This window comes from Leucoraja erinacea, chromosome 9 (assembly GCF_028641065.1).
Source record: "Leucoraja erinacea ecotype New England chromosome 9, Leri_hhj_1, whole genome shotgun sequence".
NCBI classification, from domain to species: domain Eukaryota; kingdom Metazoa; phylum Chordata; class Chondrichthyes; order Rajiformes; family Rajidae; genus Leucoraja; species Leucoraja erinaceus.
The window spans coordinates 30,784,883-30,800,090 of NC_073385.1; the positions used below are offsets into that span (position 1 = coordinate 30,784,883).

General features: G+C 43.1%; 2 protein-coding genes across 6 annotated transcripts in view; both read right to left on the reverse strand.

Annotated features, from left to right (window-relative positions):
• The window catches only part of LOC129700198 (uncharacterized protein CCDC198-like), a 29,380-nt gene extending 17,851 nt beyond the window's left edge, over nt 1-11,529 (reverse strand). For both annotated transcript variants that reach the window (XM_055640476.1, XM_055640475.1), the window contains exons 1-2: nt 11,032-11,529; nt 9,744-9,826 (exon numbers count right to left, since the gene is read on the reverse strand). In XM_055640476.1, the coding sequence (XP_055496451.1) occupies nt 9,744-9,826; nt 11,032-11,224 (276 nt within the window). In that variant the 5' untranslated portion in view covers nt 11,225-11,529. The remainder of the gene's footprint in view (nt 1-9,743; nt 9,827-11,031) is intronic.
• Nucleotides 11,530-12,944: 1,415 nt separating this feature from the next.
• slc35f4 (solute carrier family 35 member F4) overlaps nt 12,945-15,208 on the reverse strand; it is a 92,361-nt gene continuing 90,097 nt past the window's right edge. For 2 of the 4 annotated variants that reach the window (XM_055640488.1, XM_055640490.1), the window contains one exon: nt 12,945-14,780. In XM_055640488.1, coding sequence (XP_055496463.1) covers nt 14,539-14,780 — 242 coding nt within the window. In that variant the 3' untranslated portion in view covers nt 12,945-14,538. The remainder of the gene's footprint in view (nt 14,781-15,208) is intronic. The other 2 variants (XM_055640487.1, XM_055640486.1) reach the window with 2 other exon arrangements.

Genomic DNA, 15,208 nt, shown 5'->3' on the forward strand with positions numbered 1-15,208 from the left:
CAACATCCTTTAGTGCTGAGGCTATGACCTCTAGTCCTAGACTCTCCCACTAGTGGAAACATCCTCTCCAAATCTACTCTATCCAAGCCTTTCACTATTCTGTATGTTTCAATGAAATCCCCTGTCATACTTCTAAACTCCAGCGAGTACAGGTCCAGTGCCGACAAACGCTCATCATAGGTTAACTTACTCATTTTCGTCGTATAATTCTTGTAAACCTCTTCTGGACCCTCTCCAGAGCCAGAACATCCTTCCTCAGATATGATGCCAAAAATTTCTCACAATATTCCAAATGCGGCCTTACCAGCACCTTATAGAGCCTCAACATTACATCCCTGTTTGTGTATACAAGCCGTCTTGAAATAAATGCTAGCATTGAGTTTGTTTTCTTTACTACCGATTCGACATGCAGATTAACTTTTGGGGAATCCGGCACAAGCATTTCCGAGTCCCTTTGCATCTCTGATTTCTGGATTCTCACCCCATTTATAAAATTACCAAAATGCATGACTCCACACTTTGCTACACTATATTCCATCTGCCACTTCTCTGCTCACTCTCCCAATTTGTCCAAGTCATTCTGCGGAGTCCTTGCTTACTCCACACTACCTGCCTCTCCACCTATTTTCATATCATCCGCAAACTTTGCTACAAAGCCTTCAATTTCCTCGTCCAAATCATTAATATACAATGTGAAGAGTAGCGGCCCCAGCACCGACCCTTGCGGAACTCCACTAGTCACTGGTAGCCAACCAGAAAAAGCCCCCTTTATTACTACTCTTTTTCTGCCATGTAGTCAACCTGCTATCCATGCTAGTATCTGCCCTTTGATACCATGGGCTCTCATCTTCCTAAGCAGCCTAACGTGTGGCACCTTATCAAAGGCTTTCTGAAAATCTAAGTAAACAACATCTTCTGACTCTCCTATGTCCTACTTACTTCCACAAAGAATTCCAGCAAATTTATCAAGCAAGACCTTCCCTTTACAAAGCCATGCTGACTTTGGCCTGTTTTATCTTGAACTTCTAAGTACTCCGTATCCTCATTGTTTCTGTAATGGACTTTAAAATCTTACCAACCACCAAAGTCAGACTAGCCGGCCTATAGTTCCCACTATTCTGCCTTGCTCCCTTTATGTGCAGCGGGGTAATACGGGCAATTTTCCATTCATCTGGGACTACCCCTGACTCTAGTGATTCCTCAAATATCACTATTAATGCATCCACAATCTCTAAAGCCACCTCTTTCAGATCCCTAGGGTGCAGTCCATCCGGCTGAGGTGCCTTATCCACCTTCAGCCCTTTCAGCTTCCCAAGCATCTTCTCCCTAGTAATAGCTACTCCACTAACTTTCACCCCCTGACACTTGAATTTCAGGCACATTGCTGGTATCCTCCACTGTGAAGACTGATGCAAACTCCTCTGTCATTTCTTTATTCCCCATTATCACTTCTCCTGCATCATTCTCCAGCGGTCCAACTTTCTTGCCTCTTGCCTCTTTCTTGCTCTTTATATAACTGAAGAAACTCTTGCTATCCTCTTTTATATTATTGGCTAGCTTACCTTTGTATTTCATCTTTTCTCCCGGAATTGTCTTTTTAAGAACTCTGTTGTTCTTGAAAAGCTTCCCAATCCTCTGGCTTCCCACTAATCTCTGCTATGTTATACGCCTTCTCTTTTAGTTTTATACTGTCCTTGACTTCCCTTGTCAGCCACAGTCGCCTTCTTTCTCCCCCTAGAATCTTTCTTCTTCTTTGGAATGAAAAGATCCTGCATCTTCCGGATTATTCTCAGAATTTCCTGCCTTTGCTGTTTCACCATCATTTCTGCTAGGGTCCCTTTCCAGTCAACTTTGGCCAGCTCCTCCCTCATGCCTCTGTAGTCCCCTTCGCATAACTGCAATTCTGACATATCCAGAATTCCTCTCAAATTTCAGATTGAAACTTATCATATTGTGGTTGCTCCCTTCTAATGGTTCCTTTACCTTGAATTCCCTTATCAAATCTGGTTCATTACATAACACTAAATCCAAAATTGCCTTTTCCCTGGTAGGCTCCACTACAAGTTGCTCTAAGAATCCATCTCAAAGGCACTCTACAAATTATTTTTCTTGAAGTCCAGTACCAACCTGATTTTTCCCAGACTACCTGCATATTAAAATATCTCATGACTACTGTAGCATTGCCTTTTTTACATGCCCATTTTATCTCCTGATGTAACTTGTACCCTATATCCTGGTTAACTCTCATTAGGGTATTTTTACCCACAATTTCTCAGCTCTATCCAAAATGGCTCTACATCTTCTGATCCTATGTCACCCCTCACCAAGGACTGAATTTCATTCCTAATCAACAGAGCTACCCCACCCCCTCTGCCCACCTTCCTGTCCTTCCTGTCATTCCTCTCGTAGCCACATCTACAGTGGCTTGCAAAAGTATTCATACCCTTTGAACTTTTCCACATTTTGTCACGTTACAACCACAAACGTAAATGTATTTTATTGGGATTTTATGTGATAGACCAACACAAAGCGGCGCATAATTGTGAAGTGGAAGGAAAATGATACATGGTTTTCAAATGTTTTTACAAATAAAAAACGGAAAAGTGTGGCTTGCAAAAGTATTCAGCCCCCTTTACTCTGATACCCCTAAATAAAATCCAGTGCAACCAATTGCCTTCAGAAGTCACCTAATTAGTAAATATAGTCCACTTGTGTGTAATCTAATCTCAGTATAAATACAGCTGTTCTGTGAAGGCCTCAGAGGTTTGTTAGAGAACATTAGTGAACAAACAGCATCATGAAGCCCAAGGAACAAACAAGACAGGTCAGGGATAAAGTTGTGGAGAAGTTTAAAGCAGGATTAGGTTATAAAAATATATCCCAAGCTTTGAACATCTCACAGAGCACTGTTCAATCCATCATCCGAAAATGGAAAGAGTATGGCACAACTGCAAAACTACCAAGACATGGCCGTCCACCTAAACTGAGAGGCCGGGCAAGGAGAGCATTGATCAGAGAAGCAGCCATGGTAACTCTGGAGGAGCTGCAGAGATCCACAGCTCAGGTGGGAGAATCTGTCCACAGGACAACTATTAGTCGTGCACTCCACAAATCGGGCCTTTATGGAAGAGTGGCAAGAAGAAAGCCATTGTTGAAAAAAAGCCATAAGAAGTCCTGTTTGCAGTTTGCCACAAGCCATGTGGGGGACACAGCAAACATGTGGAGGAATGTGCTCTGGTCAGATGAGACCAAAATTGAAGTTTTTGGCCTAAATGCAAAACGCTATGTGTGGCGGAAAACTAATACTGCACATCACCCTGAACACACCATCCCCACTGTGAAACATGGTGGTGGCAGCATCATGCTGTGGGGATGCTTTTCTTCAGCAGGGACAGAGAAGTTGGTCAGAGTTGATGGGAAGATGGATGGAGCCAAATACAGGGCAATCTTGGAAGAAAACCTGTTAGAGTCTGCAAAAGACTTGAGACTGGGGCGGAGGTTCACCTTCTAGCAGGACAACTAACCCTAAACATACAGCCAGAGCTACAATGGAATGGTTTAATCAAAGCATATTCATGTGTTAGAATGGCCCAGTCAAACTCCAGACCTAAATCCAATTGAGAATCTCTGGCAAGACTTGAAAATTGCTGTTCACAGATGCTCTCCATCCAATCTGACTGAGCTTGAGCTATTTTGCAAAGAAGAATGGGCAAAATTTTCAGTCTCTTGATGTGCAAAGCTGGCAGAGACATACCCCAAAGGACTTGCAGCTGTAATTGCAGCGAAAGGTGGTTCTACAAAGTATTGACTCAGGGGGCTGAATACTTTTGCACGCCACACTTTTCAGTTTTTTATTTGTAAAAAAATTTGAAAACTATGTATCATTTTCCTTCCACTTCACAATTATGCAACACTTTCTGTTGGTCTATCACATAAAATCCCAATAAAATACATTTACGTTTTTGTGGTTGTAACGTGACAAAATATGGGGTAGTTCAAGGGGTATGAAAACTTTTGCAAGCCACTGTATGTAATTCCAACAACATCCTACATACCAATCTCTAACTGTGCTACAAGCTCATCCACTTTGTTTTTTATACTACACGCATTCAAATACAACACCTTTAATTCAGTATTCACCTCCCTTCTCATACCGGTCCCAATTTTACCCAACCTTACTCTCTTACCCCTTCTTGAACTTTCCCACTCATTAATTTGGGAGACGTCTGTAACATTTCCTGCACTCTCTTTCCCTTAACTCCACCCTTACACTTGCAATTTGCTGACACCCCACCCCACCCTACCTCACACTATTTAATTTAAACCTCTATCTACAGCCCTAGTTATACGGTTTATCAGGAGTCTTCCAGTCGGGTTCAAGTGGAGTCCATCCCGTCGGAACAGTTCCCATCCTTCCCCAGTATTGGTACCAATGTTCCACATCTCAGTACACAAGACTATAATAAACCAATACTTTTGTGTCTTCCTGTCATCATCAGGCCTCTCGATGAGAATATCACGCCTATGGATTTGGAAGGAAGAATTGGTACATTGACAGGATACATTGGCAGGATGTACAAAAGTTCAGCTGGCATGCCACCCATTAGGTGCAATGTACAGCATGGAATCAGGTCCTTCGGCCCACTCAGTCCACATGGACTATCAATTACCTGTTCACACTAGTTATATTTTATCCCATTTTCACACCCTCGCCCTACAGGTGGGTGGATGGCTATTTACAAAGGCCAATTAACCTACAAACTTGCATGGATTTGAGATGCAGAAGGGAACATAGAAACATAGAAACTAGGTGCAGGAGTAGGCCATTCGGCCCTTCGAGCCTGCACCGCCATTCAATATGATCATGGCTGATCATCCAACTCAGTATCCCGTACCTGCCTTCTCTCCATACCCTCTGATCCCCTTAGCCACAAGGGCCACATCTAACTCCCTCTTAAATATAGCCAATGAACTGGCCTCAACTACCCTCTGTGGCAGAGAGTTCCAGAGATTCACCACTCTCTGTGTGAAAAAGATTTCTCATCTCGGTTTTAAAGGATTCCCCCCTTATCCTTAAGCTGTGACCCCTTGTCCTGGACTTCCCCAACATCGGGAGCAATCTTCCTGCATCTAGCCTGTCCAACCCCTTAAGAATTTTGTAAGTTTCTATAAGATCCGCTCTCAATCTCCTAAATTCTAGTGGAACCAAAGCACCCGGTGGAAACCCATGCAGTCACCAGGGCAAACGTAGCAAAGGAACTTGAACTCTTGTGTGCTATTACCATTGAATAGTACAGCAGGCTGTACCAAACTCATCAAGAGTCACCATTTGAATAACTGGTTCTTTAAAGTACAAAAGTACAAATATCTCTATTGAAGAAAATGAGGAGAATTTGCAGAACAAGTTGACAGATTAGAAGTACATGAAAAGTTGCAAAGTACTTTGGAAAAAAATAAGTTCGAAAGAATAAAAAAGCCTTTTCATTTTTGTCAGTGGTATTTCAGTGGATTGTACAATAGAACATTTGACAGGAACCTTGCTGATACTCGAGACATAATAAGCCACATATGCATTGTGCAGTAAGATATCAGGTACAGACATTGTTGCAACGTAGATAACAAGACAGACAATGTGGGTATTTCGCCACATAGCAATATTACAATGAATAAATAATCTGCTTTTAATTCTTTTGAATGAGGGATAAAGAGGGATAAGGAAGTTGTGTAAAGGTTCGAGGCACAGCTAACCATCCAGATCTGGTAGTTAGCATTCTCACTGACAGATTTATGTTATAGAGTCACAAATCTGTACAGAAGGGAAACAGGCCCTTCAGGCCAGCTTGTGCATGCCGACCGCGTTGTGCATATTGGAATTGTTCCATTTGCCTACATTTGGCCCAGAGCCATCTAAACCCACCCTATCCATATATCTGTCCAAATGTGATTTAAGAGACATAATTGCATCCGCATCTATTGCTTCGTCTGACAGCTCATTACAGATACAATATACAATAGACAATAGGTGCAGGAGAGGCCATTCGGCCCTACGAGCCAGCACAGCCAGTCACTGTGATCATGACATAGACATAGACATAGAAATTAGGTGCAGGAGTAGGCCATTCGGCCCTTCGAGCCTGCACCGCCATTCAATATGATCATGGCTGATCATCCAACTCAGTATCCCGTACCTGCCTTCTCTCCATACCCCCTGATCCCCTTAGCCACAAGGGCCACATCTAACTCCCTCTTAAATATAGCCAATGAACTGGCCTCAACTACCCTCTGTGGCAGAGAGTTCCAGAGATTCACCACTCTCTGTGTGAAAAAAAGTTCTTCTCATCTCGGTTTTAAAGGATTTCCCCTTATCCTTAAGATGACTTATCATCCACAATCAGTACCTTGCTCCTGCCTTCTCCCCAAATCCCTTGACTCCGCTATCTTTAAGAACTCTACCTAACTCTCTCTTGAAAGCATCCAGAGAATTGGCCTCCACTGCCTTCTGAGGCAGAGAGTTCCACAGATTCACAACTCTCTGGGTGACCCTCTGAATGAAAAAAATACACCCGAGGTCCTGCTGAAATCTCTCCCCTCTCATCTTAAGCCTATGGCCTCTAGTTTTACCATTCTACAACCTGGGATAAGACTGTGTTCACTTTATCCATGCCACATATTGTACACCTCAGCAAGGTCATCCCTCAGCCTCCTGAGCTCTAAAGAAAAAAAGTCTCAGCCTATCCACCCTCTCCCTATAACTCAAGCCGACAAGCTCAGGTAACATCCTGCTGAATCTCTTTTGCACCCATTCCAATTTAATGACATCCTTCCTATAGCTAGGCAATAAGAACTGCACACAGTACTACAAGTGTGGTGTCACCAATGACTTGTACAGCTGTATTATGATGCCCCATCTCATCTGATTTTCCATTTTTAGGGAACCATGACCTCTACTCTTAGATCTCTCTGTTCTGCAACTCTCCAGGACTACCATTTACTGTGTAATTGCTGCCTACATTTTGTGAGCCTGAGGGTTTGGACAGGTCTGTAATGCTTCTGCAGATTCACTATTAGTTCAGCCAGCAATTAGCAAAAATGATATTGGCAGAGTGTAGTCATTATTTATAATTCATAAAAATTAAAATGCTTGAATGCTGCTGATTCCAAGCTCCACGGAGGAAAACAGAATTATTGCCATAACAAATCTTCGAAAGCCAACCCAGTGTGTTTCAATAAAGGAGACACAAGGGACTGCAGATGCCGGAATCTTGATCTCAACAAAAAGTGCTAGAGGAACTCAGTGAGTCTGTGGACGGTCTGAGAAAGGGTTTCGACCCAAAATGTCACCCATTCCTTCTCTCCAGAGATGCTACCTGTCCCGCTGAGTTACTCCAGCATTTTGGGTCTACCTTCGATTTAAACCAGCGTCTGCAGTTCTTACCTACAGTCTGTGAAGGGAATGGACAGGTGGCGTTTCGGCTCTGAAGAAGGGTTCCAACACAAAATGCCACCTGTCCATTCGCTCCACAGATGCTGTTTGACCTGTTGAGTTCTTTCAGCACTTTCCAAAGAATCAATGTTGCAGCAAAGCTTTTGTAGCAGTTATGAACTCTGATCACACCTATATAATCACACCGATATAGTTGAGGTGAAAGTACAAGCCGTTTGCTGTACTAACTCGAGGCAAGACCTGTACCAAGAAATAATTTTATATCATTAGGATTGATTTGGTCCAAATCCTAAAACAGTAGTTTACAAATGAATGCTATTTTTAGAATGATTATCCGAAATGCAAAATCAGAGCATCAGGTTTTAGACTTGTTCTTTCTGTGAAGTTCTAAATATACAGATTAGATTAACAATACAAATTAAAAACTACAGTCAGAATAAGGGAAATTCGGAGATTAGACTGTAAAGAATTAATTTTAAACGATGCAATGGCCCATTCTTAGTCACGTGTGTGACCAAAAATGTGGAAAAGTTATGGAATACATCTCTTCTAATTCTGAAGGCATTACAGTTATATTGTTTTGTTCTGTATATATGATTCATATTGTTTTCGAAGTTTATCGTGAAATTTTTATGTTATGCTGACAATGTTTGTTTAGGGTCAGAGGTCAAATATGACTGGTCACATGTGAGACCTCACACGGAAGCATTTTTTTCGTAACTCAGTTGCATCTTACAAACTTAGTGAATTTTAAAAAGCTAGAATGTTCATATCTTTAGCAGACATGCGTTATAGTTCTGCAGGTAGGAAAATAGCAATGAATGAGTCAAGAGTGTTTTATTGTCATATGTACCAGATAGAACAATGAAATTCTTACTTGCTGCAGCACAACAGAATAATAAATAATATGATAAACGAGAGAGGAAAAAAAAAGTTCAGTGTATATAAATACACATACACATGCACACATAAAGAAAAAACAAATAACAGTGCAATAATAATAATGTCTATAGGGTGATTTCACTAAAGGTCACTGGAGCGTAGATCCGCACCCACGTGACCAAAATTCTCAAGTGGAGGACACTCGAGGGTCCGGTACATGTTAGTGGATGGGAAAAAACGCATTTTCCCACCCGTTAAAAACATAGAAAACGGCGAGGTTGTGAGCTGCAATTTACTGTGCCAGTCGGGGTGACCGTGAGGCACAGCTACCTAGATTTACAGGGGAAAAAAAAGATAGCAAGTAAGGTAAATTCAAGAGGGAACTGAAGGTGCCAAATCGGCGGAAGTGAACAGCCGACATTCGCCGTGGATATTTAAAGGTCCAAAATATCAGGAATTATCGCGTTTGCTCGCTGAATTTATCAAAAGTAAGGCATTATTTAACTTACTTTTGATAAATTCAGCGAGCAAACGCGATAATTCCCGATATTTTGGACCTTTAAATATCCACGGCAAATGTCGGCTGTTCACTTCCATCGGTTTGGCACCTTCAGTTCCCTCTTGAATTTACCTTACTGTACATTTTGGTTCACTTTCTAAAGAATGGCCCCAATGTTAATTTGTTAAATCAGAAGGAAAAGATTTATGTGGAGCCTGAGGGACAACGTCTTCCACACAAAGGTTGGAGGGCATATGCAAAAAGCTACCAGAGGATGTGGTTGAGGCAGGTACTATAACAACATTTAAAAGTCATTTGGAAAGGTTCATGGATAAGAAAGGTTCCGAAGAATATGGGCCAAACGTGGGCAAATAGGACTAGCTTGTTTCTGACAATTTGTCAGAATGGACCAGATGGGCCAAAGGGCTTGTCTTTGTGAGAGATACATCATGGAAACACACTGAATCCACACTGATGATCTAGTTTTAGGTTATTCCATTTTTGCATCCATTCTGGAAGGAGTAATTTACAGAGACCAATTAACCTACAAACCCACGTGTCTTTGGGATACGGGAGCAAACAGAAGCACCCGGAAGCAGTTAGAGGAAGAACGTGTCTACTCCACATAGATAACACCTGAGGTCAGGATCAAACACAGGTCTCCAGCACTGTTAATCAGCTGCGCGACAGTACTGCCTACTGTTGCTGTGCTACATGACTCCATGACTCTCACTTTTATTTCAGTTTCTCAGTTTTAGACCTCGCATGATACGAAATTAGCCAATGCCATTTCCGTGCAGTCCTGGCTGCTGCCTAAAGCTTCCTTCTGGTTGGTGCCTTAGTTTACTGTTTAATTATTATAGAGTTCACCAGCATGTCAAGAAGTATAAAACACTTGAACCAGAATATTCCACCTACCTGATATCTTCGAGGAGGGTGATTTTTTATGATACTGGTTTCCCTGCTGTCCACATTAATATCAAACGAGAATGCCCTGGGTACTTAAAAGATAAAGAAAATTGGCAAAAAAGAAAACATATCCCCTTGAAATCTCCTGTCAAATATTAACGGCATCGAAATTAATGACCTTAGCAATTTCTCAGAATAGGGCTAGGAAGACCACAGCGACGTGCAAACCTGTGCAATAATTAACAAATTTATACATAACCCCAAATAAATATTAACTAACCTATGCATTCCAGGGGGTATTGTACTGAAATAAATCAGGTTATGACTTGTTCAGTAGATTTGAAATTGATTTGTTATACCAAAATGGTTTTTCTTTGCCTGAAATACTGAAATTCTAAAAAAGTTTATCTCTATGTATGTACCCATGCTCTGCACATGACAGATCATAGTGATAGCATGCATACAAGCAGATCCTTCAGCCCATCTTGTCCATGCCAGCCAAGTTGGCATGTTCGGTAATTCCATTTGCCTGCATTTGGCCCGTATCTCTCTAAACCCTTCCTATCCACATATCTTGAATATCTGCCACACACAAAACAGGGCAGAACAAAATATCCTCTGCCCAATAATAAGGAATAACTTGCATCCAAGTAAAATTATGAGAGGCATAGATAAGGGTAACATAGAAACATAGAAAATAGGTGCAGGAGTAAGCCATTCGGCCCTTCGAGCCAGCACCGCCATTCAATGTGATCATAGCTGATCATCCAAAATCAGTACTCCGTTCCTGCTTTCTCCCCATATCCCTTGATTCAGTTAGCCTTAAGAGCTATATCTAACTTTATCTTGAATCCCCAGAGTAGAAATGTCAAAGACTAGAGAGCATAGCTTTAAGATGACAGGGGGAAAGTTTAAAGAAAATGTGCAGGGCAATATTTTACTTTAAACACAAGGAGCGATGGGTGCCTGGAACATGCTGCCGGGGTAGGGTAGAGGCAGATAAGATAGTGGCATCAACTAGGTTTTTAGATAGGCATATGGGTAAGCAGAGAATGGAAGGATATGGATCAGTGCAGGCAGAGGAAATTAGTTTAATTCATGGTCGGCATGGACGTTGTGGGCCGAAGGAGAAAACGAGACACTAACAGGGAGAACGTCCAAACTCTGCACAGACAGTATCCGTGGTCAGGATCTAACCCAGGTGCCTGTCGCCGTGAGGCAACAACTCTGCACCGTGCAATGGTTAAACGTCCGAAGATGCAGCCAAGCTCCCCCCGGGTGTCAGCCTGTGTCTCACCTTGTCTGCTTGTGAGGCTAGGCAGCGCGCCGGCAGCACACCCAGCGGCAAACCTCTTCTTCAGCGGGGGTAGGCGGTCGCTTCCCCACCACCGGGCAGTCTCCCCGCCCGTCCTCCCGGGGATGACCCCCGCCGACGGGGCCGGCGTCACCTTCACAACTTTGTGCGGCACCTTGGACGAGCCCGAGCCCATCTTCCCGCCGGCCTAATCGGAGCATCGAGTGCTGGTGGGCGCCTCCGGCATGGCCCGGTGAACTGCAGCCGCGTCCGGCGGCTTCTCTCGGTCCGGAGCAACGATCCGTGCGGGTAGCAGCAGCGTGCGACCCTCTGACGCCGTTGCCCGGGCAACTGTCCCCCGCCCCCTCCCTCTCCCCCTCGCCTCCCGTTACCCGGGCAAACGCAGCGTGCGACCCTGTCCGAGCGTTACCCCAACAACTGCGGCGCGCGACCCTCTCCCAGCCGGCGTCCCCCGGGCAACTGCGGTGCGGGACCCTCTCCCACTGTTACCAGGCGACTGTGGCGCGGGTTCATCTCCCAGCAAATGCAGCGCGCGACCCTGCCCCGGTGTTTCCCGGGCAACTGTTGCACGGTACACTCCCCTCTCTCCAGGCGTAGCCCGAGCGCGACCCTCTCCCTCCCTCCCTCCCACTCTCTCTCGCGGCGTTGTCTGGGCAACCGCTGTGCGCCCCCCGACTCTCTCGGCGTTGCCCGGGCAACCGCTGCGCGCCAACTGTTGCGCTATGTTACCAGCGCCCGTGAATGACAGCAGGTCACTGACTCAGCCAGGCCTGAGCTTAACGCCAAGGCACAGTCTGTTACCTCCAGGGTGACGTTTTAGTTGGATGTGGTGCAAAGGAAATTCATCACCGTGTTCTGATGAAGGGTCCCGACCGGCAACGCCACCTATTCATATTCATGTGATAAGGCCATTGGGCCCATCAAGTCTACTCCGCCATTCAATCATCATAGCTTATCTATCTTTTCCTTTTATCACCCTGCCTTCACCCCATTACCCCTGCTACCCATACTAATAACGAATCTATCTATTTCCCCCTTAAAAATATCCATTGACTTGGCCTCCACATTACATAAATTCCATAATTCCATAAATTCACCACCCTGTTCTCTAGAGATGCTGCCTGACCCGCTGTTACTCGAGTACTTTTGTGTCCTTTTGTGTAAGCCGGCATTTGTATTTCCTTATTTCTACATCACCATGTTTTCTGAGCTGGTGTTATAGACAGAGATCAGAGAGGCTGGGACATCTTTCTCCTGGAGCTTAGGATCTGAAGGGTGACATTATTGATGTGTACTTGATCATGGGGGTTATGGATAAATCAATCATTAACGTTCACTTTTGAGGGGAGGAGGGTATGTGGGGAACCTGCAAATGGGCATCTTGGCCAGGCACAGGACAAACTGACAGGGAAACACCCCCCCCCCGATCGGCCCTCCCCACTCCGTGCATTGTGTCCAAACACCAGGATCGTGGGACTAAAATGCAACCAGAACTTGAGGAGCAGCCCCATCAGATATTCGTACAGGGGCAGCCACCTCACACACTCCAAATACACGTGGAACACGGTCTCTACCTCACCGCAGAAAATATAGGAGGCCGGCGAGCCCATGAACCGGCCCTGTGCAACACTCTCCACCCCTCTCCCTCTCCACCCCTCTCGCTTTTTCTCTCTCTCTCTCTCATCTATCTCTCTCTCTTATTCCCCTTCTCTCTCTCTCTCCCCCTCGCTCTCTCCCTCTATGGCAGCTTTGGCCAGGCCCTGTATGAACTGAGGCCCAGGCCAATTTTAATTTTAGAGACCCCCAAATCAAGATCCCTTTGAAGCAGACAGGCATGAGGCCCATGCCAAATGGCACTCATTGCCCCCCCCCCTTTGGCAACCTCTCCTTCTGTTGCGGTTACCGTTCGCAACGTCCCATTGTGATGTCATTGTGGCAGTGGGCAGCTTGAGAGCCAATTGTGATTGATGCACTGTGAGTGGCATTGTGACATCACTGCAAGCTGCTGGAAAAAGGCAGTCTGTGAGAAGCAATTTTTGGCTTTTTTTAAAGCTTTAATCGTGAATAACGTGAAATATAGGATGAAATCATAAGTGAACCTGAGTACGGCATAGACGATACAAATGTGTTAAAATATGTAAAAATTTAAGCGCTAGCGCGTAGCATTTTGAGGAAAATACAAAACAAACATACATACAGACATACAAGATCAGACTTTTATAGGTATATAGATCTGCTTTTTTCCTAATGGAGAAAACAATCACTCTCCTGCCAGCATCTCAGAGGAGAACATCTGAAAATCTGCAGGTTAAGCCATGTTTTCCAGTTCCAAATCCCCTTTTGCTTCTTATTGCCATCCATTCTTAGTCATACAACATGGAATTAGCCCATTAGGCCCAACTCACCCATGCCAACCAAAATGCCGCATTGAAGCTTGTCATTTGGCCTATATCCCTCTATACCTTCCAATCACCTTTCCTTTCAATCAATTTCCTTTCCGATTTAAGTACCTGTTAAATGTTGTTATTGTACCAGGGCCATTTATTTCCCAATTATTCTCTCATGTTATGTGTTGCATTCAGCACAACTCAAGCTTCAGATCCTGATGCACCCTGTCCAAATGTCTTTTAAATGTTGTTACCGTACCTGCCTCAACTATTTCCTCTGGCAGTTCGAGTTCCATATCCCATTAACCTCCGAGTGAAAATGTTGCCTCTCAGGTTCATATCTTTTTGCTCTTACCTTAAACTTATGTCATCTAGTTCTAGATTCCCCTACCCTGGTTAAAAGACTCTCTGTGCCCTATCCATTCCTCTTATAATTTCATTCACCGTAATAAAATCATCCCTCAGCCACTTGAACTCAAGAAATAAAGTCTGAGCCAGCCCAACCTCTCCTTATAGCACAGACTCTTAAGTCCTGTCAACAACCTCAATAGTGCAATAACTTCCTCATTCCTCCTCACAAATACCCAAATCTTCAAAAAAACAGGCTCTGCAGAAATGGTGGCAAGCCACTGATGGTACAGAAATAATCTGGAAAGATTTCATGTGTTATTACTGCCATCCTTAGCAGGTCTTTGTCCAAAGAAGTCAAAGCATGATCTATATCTGATGAAACAAGATGCTGCACATGCTCTATAGATCTTTATTCTGGTTGCGTTATATTACATTCGAGTGTGGCAACAACAATCAAAATGGCAAAATATTCCCATTAATCAAAGGAAGGTACCATTAAAAATAAATAATAAAAAACAATGTAAGGACTTTCAATACAAAAATTTATTAGACATTAACATCCATTTCCATATAACTTTATAAAGATTAAATTGCAATAATATATTCTTTATATTGTAACTGTATTACATTTATATTGTATACAGTAGGTCTTTGCTTCAAAAAGTAATGTCATGATAGCATACTGTGTTACACAAAACTAAATTATATTCACAGAATATACATTCCCGTGCATTTAAAAACGTGACTGCCTTTAAGCCAAAGGTATTGAAACTGTACCATTTGCTCTGCTTCTAGTCCGAGTGTGGACAGTGGACTCTGTGACATCTTCTGTTTGTTCCTCGTTTTTCTTCTCTTTTAATCTGTTGATAAACTTTAAAGTAATTTCATCCCATTCTTCTGGTAGCAGCATCAATAGGAAGCCAATGCATATAACGGTTGTGGCAGCCAACCTCACCATGCTAAATATAACCTCATGTTTCAGAAGGTCAACAGCTGTAAGAAATGGCAAATTAATTTATTAGAAAATGTTCCTGTACAATTTATTACTAAAGATGCAAATTAAAATATTAGATACATACAGTTCAAATGCAACTTCATCATTATCTTAAACAAAGTCCTAGAATTATCTGATTATTTCATTACTTGTTTCACTGCAAAATATATTCCATTAAACTCAAACTTATTTGTGTGTTAGTCTAAGAATTAGATGTATAAAAAAAGGACATTTTAAAATCTGATTTCCTTGTCTCACATCAGTAAAATCTGGATCATTGTCAAACAGATAATCTAAAATACTTTGGCACACAGTATCCAGAAGGATAAATGCTGGGATTATGTTTCTTATGACAAGAGTGTCTAGAGTTGATGTTCAGTCTCAAAACAAATGGTTGGCCATTCGAAATCAGACAAATATATTCTGC